General features: G+C 47.1%; 1 protein-coding gene across 1 annotated transcript; it reads right to left on the bottom strand.

Annotated features, from left to right (window-relative positions):
- Positions 1-6: 6 nt before the first annotated feature.
- Positions 7-10,530, bottom strand: LOC129391937 (E3 ubiquitin-protein ligase parkin-like; the record flags this gene model as incomplete). Its single annotated transcript, XM_055083514.1, has 3 exons — positions 7-2,357; positions 7,806-7,923; positions 10,459-10,530. Coding segments are annotated over 3 exons (303 nt in total), but the record flags the coding sequence as incomplete, so codon positions are not given.
- Positions 10,531-12,989: the final 2,459 nt, after the last annotated feature.

The raw sequence follows: 12,989 nt of genomic DNA, 5'->3' as shown, positions 1-12,989 counted from the left end.
AAAAAAAAAAGAAGGTACCACCAGGAAAGTGGCAGGGACCTAGGACTTCTACTGCCTGCATGAGCGGGAGCGAAGCTTGTCTGCCTGGCACACCCCACAAACCACGCAGAGCGGGAGGGGGCAGTAACAGCAAAGTCATTAAACCGCAAAGCTGTGGCGGGTGTGAGATGCTGGGTGCGCCCCTACACAGGGAACCATCTGACTGTCCTGCCGGCTCCGCGTACGGAGCTGCTACCTGCTGGGACTGTCGGTGACTCACAGGCAGGCCCCGCGTGGGTTCCAGGCTGAGCCCTGATGCCAGCCGTGGGGATGTGGGGCTCCAGCCTGGTGACCTGCCTCTTTCTTACTTGGGAGACTGGCTCTCCGCCATCTCTGTACCATCCATAGGCTCCTGACAGGAGGTGGCAGCCTCTGGGCCGTGCTGGGGAGGCTGGATTTTCCAACAGAGTGAAGCCACGTGAGGCCGTTCCCGCTGACGAGGCTGCCTCCCCACATCATTTCCCAGCTGCAGGACCTCTGAGGAAGACGGAGAGTGGGGACTGTCCCTGGACGGATGGCTAGGGACAGAGGGGTAGACGTCCTGGGGGAGTCTGCTGGGGTCCTGCCCTCCCTCCCTCCAGCAAGGATTTCTGGTGCTGCGTCTACAAAGACAAGGCCTGCTACAGATGTCATAATTTCCAGGGTCTCTAACTCCAAAAGAAACCCTGTGCTCTAGTGAGAGTCATTACACCCTCAGTGATGGGCACGATCTTCCTGAGAAGGCGGACGAGAACAAAGACAGTGGTTTGACTTTTCCGTCTCACGCTGTGCTGTGGAGGATGAGGTTTGCTGCATTCAGTGTAAACACATCTCTTTTTGATGTATTGTGAATGCCTCAAAAATAAAAGAAGGATGAAAACTTGATCAACCATCCAATTCAAGCCACGTTAACGTGAGGAAATTTTCTCGTGTGAGTTTACATCCTAGAGAAGAGAACTCTGAATAAGCCGTTGGGCGGGCAGAGCCCCGAGTGGGCTGTCCTGAGCCATGTTAATTGCACTTATAATGTAGTTTGGTTCCACACCACAGCGAATCGTCCCCAATGAAGCCTTTATCCTCTTGGGCACATTTTTGTTGCCGTGGCAGTTTCCCTTTGCACGCCGTTGCTTTGACAACTGTAATCTGAATCAGATCTGAAAGGGGTCCAGAATAAAATATTTTGGTATAAAATATTTTGATACAAAAAAGTGTAATTAACATGGTCCAGGTGGACAGAAAGTGCATAAAATTTCATTTTGATGATCTGGAAACGCTCCTTCTTTACAGATTCTGCTTTAATAACCTGCATGTTTGTTAACACTGAGAATCATTATGAAGTCATTTCTAAAAGTGTCCCCTCTAGAGGCACCTTATTCATTTTACATCGACAGTGAAGCCAGATGGATGAGCTTATTCTCCAAGCTCAAAATGAATGTTTAAAATCAAATTCTCGATTTTGTAATATTTTCAGAAAAACAACTTCTTTCTAAAGTTGCATATAATTAAATGAAGTGAAAGTACACCAAGTTTTGATTTCTTCCCTATACTGAACATTCAATGTTCAGATTAAGTTTCATAATTTCTCACTTAGTTGACAAGCTGATTCATGCAGAGTTGATATTTCATTAATGCAATACATAAAAATAGAATTCTTGGGGATACACACATGGTTTTGACTATTGCCTGTGTTCTTTGGGAGTAGATGCTCTCTGAAAATTTAAATAAGAGCATCGCTTTTTAAGCTGTGAATGTCGTTCTCAGAATCCATTGCAGTCAATCTTAGAGAGAACCACTGACCACAGTTCCTCAGAACGACTTCCCGCCTCACCAAAGGCTTCTTCCCATTATTTGCTGAAGGTAAAAGGCAGGTAACTGAACCTGAGAAATCTCTGTGTATTTTTCCAGCCTGACTTGAATTCACTCCAGAATGACAACCCATACAAAAGGTGAATTGCGCTGCCATCTGTGCCCTGGTGTCTGCGTATTGCCGAGGCCTGTGAATACTTCCTGATGGTCTCACCGTTGGCTTGGCTGTCTCTCAGGGGCACAATGAAAGGGATCCTGGGAGCTTCTCTTATAACTGTTTTTGTGATTCTGGAAAGACCTGTGTGTGTGCGCGCGTGTGTGTGCGTTTAGAGAAAGGAGAAGGAGCAGATGACACTAGGACCCTCTGTGTGTTTCCCAGCGGGATGGCGGCTGAGTGCGCCTGCGTGGCCGCTGCTCCAGCTACACGTCGAACCAGTGGTCCCCCATGCAGGCGCGGTTCCACTCCCGGCCGCAGTTCCAGCACCACTCGAGCTGGCACTGGGGCTGCGGGCACTTCATGTGCATGCACCCTCCTGTGGGCAGACAGAGGCCACAAATAAGCACCCGGGAAACACTCCCGCGCCAACCTTCTGTTCCAGAAATGCTTTCTAACAGAATTACTGCAAGCGATCCAAGAGCAGAATCTGAACTGAGGAAAACAAACCAGAAAGCCCACTGGGAAGTTCTAAAGTTCTGACATTCGTTAAGTAATGAGAGAATAACCTATATGGGAAGAAAATCTGAAAAAGAATGGAGATATATATCTGATTCACTTTGCTGTACACCTGAAACTAACACAACATTGTAAATCAACTATACTCCAATAAAAATTTTTTAAAAAAAGAAATGAGTGAGATCGAAGCGTTGACACGTCCATCAAAGACAAATTTTACTTGTAAATCTGAGTTTACTGACTTCTCTTAAGATGGGATTTAAAGACAAATGCTTTGTGTTTCACAGACGGGGTCAATTCCTGAATTAAATATATAGTAAATTTAATATTTTAAGTACACAATAATATATTTAACAATTTAATACATAATAACGTCAATATATACTATGAGTAATTTTTATCATTTCTTCAGTGTTACTTGGCTTGAAAAAATTCATAAGACAGGAGTTGGGACAGCTGTTCCAAAAGCATTTAATAGTGAATAGGTTCCTTCATGCTATTCAAAATTTTATTTAAGATGAGGATAGAGAGAAACTAATGAATAATACTCGGTGCTCTACATCTGTTATGTCATTTATTCCTCACCAGCACCTTGTGAGATAAGGGTGTTAACTGGTTGCAGAATTTTCTCAAGGTCTCAGGGCTTTTAAGTGTGAAGGCAGAGGTTTAACCAAGATGTGTGTGATTCCAATGTTCTTTCTTTCATGGAACAGGGCCTTTCCACTATGAGATGAAAAGTCCCTTATTTTGGGATTCCCCACCTCCCCCATTTGTTAAATACGTTCCCTATTTGCTTCTGGGGATCAGACACCAAGTCTGCCGTGAAGTCAAGAGAGAGTTATTTGTATGAAGTTATATGCAGAGAACCGTTTGTGAGTGACTCTCCCAGATAACCCAGCAAAAGCAATGTCTTTCCTTGAATCCCATGTGGCACTGAATGTGCTCCATTGTTCAATTTTACCAGTTGTCTTGTTAAGCCATTTTTTCTTGCCAAATTTTCCAAAGAATTGCTTCAGTGCTGTCTCATTTTTATATTAGAAGCTTGGCATGAGAGCTTGCACTAATATAAAATATTTATGAATATGTAACTAAAGGCATTTGTTTTAGACCAACTTAAGGGCATTTAAAATCCCATAGTTTTCTACTTCTTTTTGGTTTGCTTTAAAGATCATTTAAAAATTCAAATATGTGGAAAATAAAGGGAAAAACGTGTGATACTTTTCTCTTGCTATTTCCCAATGAGCATTACACAATTACAGGATTGTGTAATTTTCAACACATATTTATTCACTGCGCACTTAGGATGTCAATAATATAATAAATAATGTAATACTGTATAATCACTTAAATTTCTCTGGAATATCATAAAGAATGCTTAAGCAATGTATTCACATTCAATGGACTATTAAGTGAGACTGAAGGAAAGTTTGAGAATGTTTTCCTATTATACCAAAATCTTAACGGATCTGGAATACTAGCTTTAACCAGTAAGGTTTTATTATAGAAACTAGACTCACAATGGCACAGTGGAATAAGAAGAAAGGAAATAGCAAGAGAGAGGATATTCATGTTGTTAACTTTCTTTTCTTCCTGGCGTGTAATATGGAAGGAATATGCTAGACCCCATACTTTGGAGAAGAGTCAGGGACTCCAATTCTAAAAGCCTTGCCAGCTTAAAAGTAAACTCGAGCAAGAAGCTGCTGACCATGCCATGCTAATTTGTGGATATTTGCATGGAGAGAGTCTGGCTTCCCTCCTAGAGGATTCTGTCTCCTGACTGATGCTCAAACCATGAAAAGCCCCAACTGTGCAGAGCCAACACCACGGCCTGGGCCGGCCACCCTGCCATTAAATTTAACGAGAGATCAGAAGTTCCTGAACAACCTGAAGGCAAATTTAACGGGCAACAGACGCTTATTGCAGGGAAAATGGATCCTGAATCTCATCTGTTCGAGGTGGAAGTAAAGGAAGAACTTCCGGGGATTAAAGGGCGTTATAGGAGGGAGTGCCAAGTTCAGCCTGCATTTAAAATGGAAATAATTCTCATTATCATGACAGCTTTGCTGAAGGAAGAACTACTTTTCTGGGATTCAGTTGAATATGAAACAGGCTATGAATTTAGGTAGAGAGCTAGATAATGAGACTAGCTTTTTTTGCTAATGGAGCCTAAGTTTGTTTTGGTCGTAGTGATATCCTTTAAAACAGTAGAGACTATCATTAACAAGCTGAAAGTTTCAGCTTTTCAGTTCATAGGTTAAAAATCTATAGGTGTGACCTCTAAGCCAGTGGGAGAATCAGGTTTCCCTGAAACTAAATCCAGTCCTGCCTAATCCCACACTCCTAGATGTGATGTTACTGTCTGACTCTTTCTCAGTACGGGTCATTCATCTCGAATCGAGTCAAACAAAATTTTGAGAAAACACAAATCTTCCCTTCAGTCCTTCATGATCATACGCTACACAGAATTGTGAAGAAGCATTTTCCCTCAACAATATATTCTGCGCATTTTTTTGTTTTTTAATATATTTAGCTCGACCTCATTCTTTAAAGATTGCCTGTCCCTCTATCCATTAAAGAACACTTGCATATGCTCCAATTTTTCACGATTTAATGATTCTGAGAATATTCTGGAACGCATGTACCTGGACCTTTTGCAAGTAATCAGAATTCCAAGAGACAGAATTGCGTGTACAATGGGCATCCACCTTTAACAAGCTCTCCTGGTTCTTGTAAAGTGAACACGCATTTTGTTAAAAATTAAAAGCAGTTGTAGACACTAACACCAAAAATCTATAGGTGAAAAATCAGAGCTTTCCATGTATAGTACATCACAATATTTCAAAGAAAGAACCAGATTAGGAAACATGTCTATAGTCAGGAATCACTTGACTCCTTCAATTCCACCTTCTGGGGCTGCAGGTGTGGTCTGACTCAAGGCAGACCTGAGCACATCGTTTTCTGGCCTCACACCCTGGAGCGGTTCCCTGTCTCACAGAATCAGGTCCAAGCCCCGCATGTCATTCTGGGCCCTACATTCCACCCACCCACCGCTTCAGCAGATGGCCCTCATCCTTGTCCAGGAACTCCAAAGAGCTGGGCTTCTTGCGCACACGGGCACTGATGGTTTACCCTCCCTGCCTCTGCACCTGCTGGCTGCCTGGAAGGCTTCTCTGCCACGTCCTTGCCTGGCTCATAACCCTGACTCTTATTCTCGGCTCAGGCATCCTCTCCACCAGGAAGCCGTCTCTTAACCCCAAGGTCTTCCTTTACTAGCTTGTTTTCTCTGTCTGTCTTATAAGATTATCTATTTATGTGTCTATCTCCTTTCCTAGCTCCTTTTAAATTCAACAAATGTTTATTTATCAGGTACTCTTCTGGGCCCAGGGGATAGAGAGCCGGGGTTCCTGACCTTTGAAAATAGCAAAATGGGTCTCCTACAGTTGATCTGCATCCTTTAAGCACCCGTGAGACAGAACACCGGCCCACGCCCATCAGCGCTCACGTCCTCTCTGATGAAAGGCCTTTGCTTCTTTCTCAACACTGCTCCGTCCGTCCGTGAGGAATAGGAAAGCTCTTTCCTCTGAGTCTGTTGTTGTCTTCTCTTTATAGGTGCGGGCCAGCCCGCTGCATTTCCAGGAGCGTTCCAGCACAGCAAGGAGTCACGATGACTCAGTGGATAAACTCTCTTCCCACCCATCCCACGCCCCTCCCCCCACCCGGGAGACCACCGATTCAGGGCTGGGGGCCTGGCCTGTGGCTGCCGCTCTGGGAGGTGTCGGCGGTCTCAAGTTTGTATTCATGAAGACAAAGGACGGAGCTGAGGAAAGAGAGCCTCAGGGCCCACCCTGGGGCCGAGGGCTGGGTTTCACGCACAGCAGGCCAGCTCTCAGCCCGGACAAACCAGTGAGTATCTCTAGATATCAGAGTAGTCTGGGGAAACACTGGACTGGGAAGTTTCCCTAGCATCTTCTTCTTCTTTTTTTTTAATCAGATGCAAAGTGTTGAATCGTGTTAATAATGTGTAATAATAAGGGCAGCTAGGGAAGGCCCCGTGAGGAGAGCGTGGCAAAAACAGTCCCTGTGCTTCGTTTATTTCTCAGCCGTGCTCACGCCGCTGACCCTACCGCTCACGTACCGACGTGTTTCACATTTAGAACGAACTCTGGGTGCTGGGCTGGGACGCCTTTAAGATGGACGGCACGGCTGCCCCGCCGGCTCACGCGAGGTAGCGGGGACCCTGGGAAGGGGGCAGCCCAGAGGAATGCCTAGACTAGAGTTTGACTTGCAGCAACACGACCGAGCCCGGGAGGGTTACACAGCGATGGCCCCCAGACCGCACGATCACACAGAGCAGCCATCAGAGCAGGGGGAGGTCAACGGGGGGACGAAACACCACAGCCACGAGCATGGTCGTGTCCCCAGAGCCTGGCTGGTCTCCCTCTCAGTGTCCTCCAGCGGGTACAGGGGGCCACTTGGCAGGGGGCAAGGAGACGGGAGACGGGAAAACCAGATGGTGAAACCAGAGCCCGGAGCGTGTCCCGTGGTCAAAGGGACAGGAATCACTGACGTGAAAGAGAGAGTTTCGTGGCGAAAAAAATTGGGAACCACCTGGTTACACCAAGTTAAACAGATTTCTTTACACAAGGCATTCTGAACGGCTTGAATGTATGTTACGAACGGGGATAATAATAGCTTCCTTATGTGGTGTCTGTGAGGGTTAAATGATCTGATACTCGAAGGGAACTTAGAAGCAGCATTTAGTAAGTGCTCAGTACAAGCCAGTTGTTTCCCTTGTTGTTATTCTCCAAGAGGGGACACGGTGGGAACGAACTGCCCGATGTATGTGACGTGGTGGCATCTGCCTTTCCCCGGTGAGCATCTCTAGATACCAGAGTGGTATGGAGGGCACTCTGGGGGAAATATTGGAAAGTTTCCCTAGCACTTGTTTTTAAAAATCAGGTGCAAAGTGTTTAGTAGCGTTAATAATAAATAATAATAAGGGCAGTTAGTGTTTCCTGAGTGCTTTCTCTATGCCAGGCACGGGGAGGCATTTGCCACCCACCATGTCATATGGTTCTACTGCTGCGGGGCAGCTTCTGTTATCAGCTCTATTTTACAGAAGAGAACTTGCAGCTTAGGAGGCTAAGAAACTTGACGTGAGAGAGCTGAGACTCAAACTCTGGCCAGATGGCGCCCAAGTCCCAGCGCTGAACTCCCCAGCCAGCAAGCCCTCGTAGAGCCCCTGACGGTCCCAGCCACGCAGCCGACGCCCTGAGATGCCCTCACTTCTTGCCCAGCCCAGACTCACCATGTTTTTCCACCGGTACGCGGCAACGGGGACAGGGTTTAGCGGTCCTCTTGATTGTCTCTTTGGAGGCGTGCTCCCATCGAGCCTGCTCTGCCGTCTTCTCATCAACTTGGTAGGCCTGGGTAAATGAGACAGAAGGGGCTGAAATTCAGAGCTTCGCAGGGGGCTTCAATGTGGGTCCCTTGAAACACTGCACAGGACGTTCTTAGAGATGGAAGTGCCTTCAGGCGAGAAGCTCAAAGGTAAACTCACTTGACAAGTGGTGGACGGCTCCTGGCCATGCAGGGACATGCACCAACATGGTTTCTTGGCTTCTGGCTTGTGCTTACAAGCTAAGACAAGACTGCAGTTTTGCAGTTCGAGTTCCTCTTTTTTAGTGTCTTGAATAATGGTAACAAATAACATCTAGTGGGTGCTTAACATGCAGGCAAGGTGACACAAACTCTTAAAACCTTCTCGTTAGACGCTTCATCAGGTGAGTGTACTAGTATTTATTTTACATCGAGGATTAGACATGTTAAACAATTGCCCAAAGCTGATAAGCAGCAGAGTCTGTGTGACTCCAAAATCTTTGCTTTTAAACTTTCTTCAACATCTTATTATCTTTCATTCCTGCACCTGGACAGGAACGTGGTCACAGACAGGACGGGGCAGGAACAGGGAGGTGAAGCTGATACGACAGAGGAAGTGGCAGCAGGAATAGAAGAGCCAGAGGCCAATCCCAGCTCCACCTGGGTGGGTGGCTTTGGGAACATTCCTTAACTCTCTGAAAGTTCCCGTTTCAGATGGAAGTCAAAGTGCCTAGCGCATTGTGGTATCAAGGATCAAGTGGGTTAATTTCTTTAAAGGTTCAGGACGAATATCTGACACACATTCCCTGATAATAGGATGACCTCCAGATCTACAACAAGCTCTCAGAAATGTTTGCTAACATTATTCAAGTCGGAGGAATGATCATCCCTGACTCATATACCACAGAAAGGAGGAGGGATTTCAAAGGAGCGGCCGAAGATATGCTGTGCCTGTCTAATTGGTCAGACACTACAATCTCTTCACTTACTTCAGTGTTGAATGACACGTGCAGAAAAAGAATTGGTACATTTTGGGATTTAGTACAAGAACTCTGGGGTCTAGAAATATATTTCAAAATGTTAATTCGGGCTTCCCTGGTGGCGCAGTGGTTGAGAATCCGCCTGCCGATGCAGGGGATACGGGATACGGGTTCGTGCCCAGGTCCGGGAAGATCCCACATGCCGCAAAGAAGCTGGGCCCATGAGCCATGGCCGCTGAGCCTGCGCGTCCGGAGTCTGTGCTACGCAACGGGAGAGGCCACAACAGTGAGAGGCCCGCGTACCACACACACACACACACAAAAAAAAAAAAGTTAATCCAAACAGAACCCCTCCTTCTTGGCCTCTATGGTATTAATTTTTTTTCTACTATGCTTTAAAATTAATACGAATGTGCGGGTCATTTTATTAATTGGTAATGACTCTTAAAACATTCCCAGAGCTATTTTTAGATTAAGAAAGTACTAAAAATGACTTAAAATATAAGTTAGTGAAGAAATCAAATAACATGAAATGCTCTAATACTCTGATATTACTCTAATAATAACATTGATGATACTTTACAAATTTATAACACATTTTTGTTTGTTTGTTTGTTTGTTTGTTTGTTTGTTTTGCAGTACGCGGGCCTCTCACTGCTGTGGCCTCTCCCGTTGCAGAGCACAGGCTCTGGACACACAGGCTCAGCGGCCATGGCTCACGGGCCCAGCCGCTCCGTGGCATGTGGGATCTTCCCGGACTGGGACACGAACCCACGTCCCCCACATCGGCAGGTGGACTCTCAACCACTGTGCCACCAGGGAAGCCCAACACATTGTTTTTTACGCTTTGATTTCCAGCATTTCAGTGGCCCATCAAAGTAACCTAGAGAAATCAGGCAGCTATCAAACTTATTTTACAAAGGAGCCCTCTGAGTAGTAAAAAGGCCAAGTGCCAGGTTTCAGGATGCTCACCTCGTGTATAACAGCACCAGGGCCGATCAAATCCAAAAATTTGGAAAACCTGAAGGATGGAAACCCAAGCCAGAGATGCTCACACACGGGTTCTCCACCCAGCACCATGGTCTCTTAGCAGGTTTTCTAGATGGTGAGAGTGAAAACAAGTGGTGCTGGGATGACTGTGCTCAGAAACGACTGTGTCAGGGCTTCCATGGTTGAGAGTCCGCCTGCCAATGCAGGAGACATGGGCTCAAGCCCTGGTCCGGGAAGATCCCACATGCCGCGGAGCAACTAAGCCCAGGTGACATAACTACTGAGCCCACGTGCTGCAACTACTGAAGCCCATGCGCCCAGAGCCCGTGCTCCGCAACAAGAGAAGCCACTGCAATGAGGGGCACACGCACTGCAAACGAAGAGCAGCCCCTGCTCGCCGCCAACTAGAGAAAGCCCGCGCGCAGCAATGAAGACCCAACGCAGCCAAAAAACAAAAGAAACGACTGTGTCAGTAAGTAGAGCAATCATCCACAGTGCAGAGAGGGACCTAGATCAGATGTGGAATCTGGTGAGTGGATCCTTCACCCCAGATACGAATCCAACTTTTATTTATTTATTTATTTTTTTTTTTGCGGTACACAGGCCTCTCACCGCCGTGGTCTCTCCCGTTGCGGAGCACAGGCTCCGGACACGCAGGCTCAGCGGCCACGGCTCACGGGCCCAGCCGCTCCGCGGCATGTGGGATCCTCCCGGACCGGGGCACGAACCCGTATCCCCTGCATCGGCAGGCGGACTCTCAACCACTGCGCCACCAGGGAAGCCCTGTAGTTTAATTTTTAAAAAAGTAAACCAATAAATAAAATGGCATGGCATCCTGTTCCTCACATGCTCATGGAACCGGCTCTCTTGTCCCCTTGCTGGTTTTCCCATTGATTCCATGAAGAAGACACAGAGCTGTGTCTAAGAATCGTGCCGTGACAGCTACAAAGCTGTAATAGGTTTGCAGTGAGCCGCTGTAGAGGGAGGGGAAGCAGGCTGGTCCAGGACCCTGGAGCTAAGGATCAGGATCCAGGTGTGGAAAGGGATGGGGCAGGGGAGAGAGGTCCAAGAGGGAGGGGCTATAAGTACACATACAGCTGATTCACTTCATCGTACAGCAGCAACTAACACAACATGGTAGAGCAACGATACTCCGATAAATAAATTTTTTAAAAAAAGAAGTAACAGTGACCATGTCTATTATATTAGAAAGCTGTGCTCTCTGTCAGGAGCTTGGAGTAGATCATTTAATTTAGCGATTGTAGCCTTCCTAATAGGTAGGGCTGTTGTCAACTATTTCAGAGGAAGAAACCTCAGTTTCAAGAAGCAACAGAACCTGCCTGCGGCCACAGACACTGAGCAGCAGAGAATCAGTGTATAACCCCTGGGCTCCCTGATTTCACACCCCGTGCTTTTGGTGCTACAGTTTCTTTCACGATGATGTCACATGTCACAGAGCGGACTAAGGCTGGAAGGCCATAGCACTGTCACAGAGTGGTTCCACACCCTGAGGCCGAGGGGCGGGAAATCTCTGCTTCCTCTGTGCAGCCGATGCCGCCCTCACTCTCCACCACTCGCCCGCTCTTTGACCCACTGCCGTGTGGCTGGATCTCACTTCTGCCTGACCTGCTGAAACTGTTCTCAGAAAGGACACGAGTGAGGCCACAGTTGCCAAAGCCGATGCCTTTTCTCTGTCCTTTTCATCTCTGAAGCCCACCCTAACACTGTGGGCTTCCCTCCTCCTTGGCAGAACAGAGCCACGGAGAGCGCCCCAAACCTCTCAGGAGGCCTCCGTCCGCATCAACATTATTCTCGTTTCTTCCGCGTCACCCACTTGGATCCACGTGGAAGGACAGCCAGAGACCCTCCTCTACTGCTGCTGGCCTAACTGACGTGGGGAACCAAGAAACACAGCTCTGGATCATCCTCATGTGCCCGGATGACTGTGTTAGACCTTCGACTATCAACTCCTAGGGAAAAGGGCTGTCATCAAGTCTCTTCCGCTGAGATCTCTGCTTAGCATCTTTTATGAGTATCCTTGATACTGGTATTCAAATCCTTCTGGAATGATCGCGAACAGAGGCCGGATGCCCACTGCTGCAGGATCACCTAGGGGTTTAGAAAACACACGCACACCTTTGCTTGCGCTTGCAACCTGGAGATTTGGATTCAGTAGGTCTGGAACGGGGTCCAGAAATGTGAATCCTTAAAAACGCCCTGGGGGCTTGTGGGGGGCGCAGGGAGGCTTGGGAGCCATCTCACTTGAGCCTGAAAAGCATGTTTAGTTGGATAAACTCACCCTCTCTTATGCCTTTAGTCGTTAAGCTGTAAAGCAGTGACTTGTCATTGTGCTGCAGGAGGTGAAGGCTTGGCTGTCACTCAGAGTCATCGTCCTACATGTGATTAACTGTGGCTCATACAGGGCAGTGTGACAGTTAGGTTAACTGTACAGACTTTTGTGCCTGCTTTCTGTTCACCCGTCGTGAGGAGGAACGGCGTGTGAGTGCGAGTGGGGGGTGGGGGGAGGGTGGAATGGGACAAGTCTCTCTTCTTACATACTTGATGGCTAAAAATAGCAATTTCCTACAGTCTCCTATATACCTTCCAACTTGCCTCAGCGAGGTCGAGTATTGGCATGACAGACAGTCTGTGGCTCAAGAAGGGACCACGGCTTTTGTTTATAAGGTGATCATTGTTAAGTGAACACTTAGAGGTGTCTGTGTCCTGGGAAGTGGTTCAGAGCAGGCCTTTGGAGCCATCAGTGCCTGGGTTTAAATGCCAGCATCCTTCTGTACTTGCTGGGTAACCGTGGACAGACACCGAGCCTCAGCCTCTTCTCATCTGCAAGTGTGATGAACACAGTCCACGCCTCACAAGCGTGGTCGCGAGTCACGAATATAAGCCTGCACGAGCTTAGCAAACAGCCTGGTGCGCCGCGAATGCCAACTTCGTGCTTTCTTTGATCAGAACCATTATCTTGCCATCATTGTCCTCACCTCGTATTTATAGAGATGAGACTATCAGACTGCCGGAGTTTGTATAAACCGAAAAGACTGCTGACGTCTCCTTTAAAAAACACAGGTAAATCAAAGAAAAGTGCCCTCGCAGAGGTTTTAAAATTTGTGCCTAGGAGACCCTGTTAA

This window comes from Physeter macrocephalus, unplaced genomic scaffold (assembly GCF_002837175.3).
Source record: "Physeter macrocephalus isolate SW-GA unplaced genomic scaffold, ASM283717v5 random_1693, whole genome shotgun sequence".
Taxonomy (NCBI): domain Eukaryota; kingdom Metazoa; phylum Chordata; class Mammalia; order Artiodactyla; family Physeteridae; genus Physeter; species Physeter macrocephalus.
The sequence above is the reverse complement of the archived record's forward strand: the minus strand, read 5'-3'. Positions and strand labels throughout refer to the sequence as shown.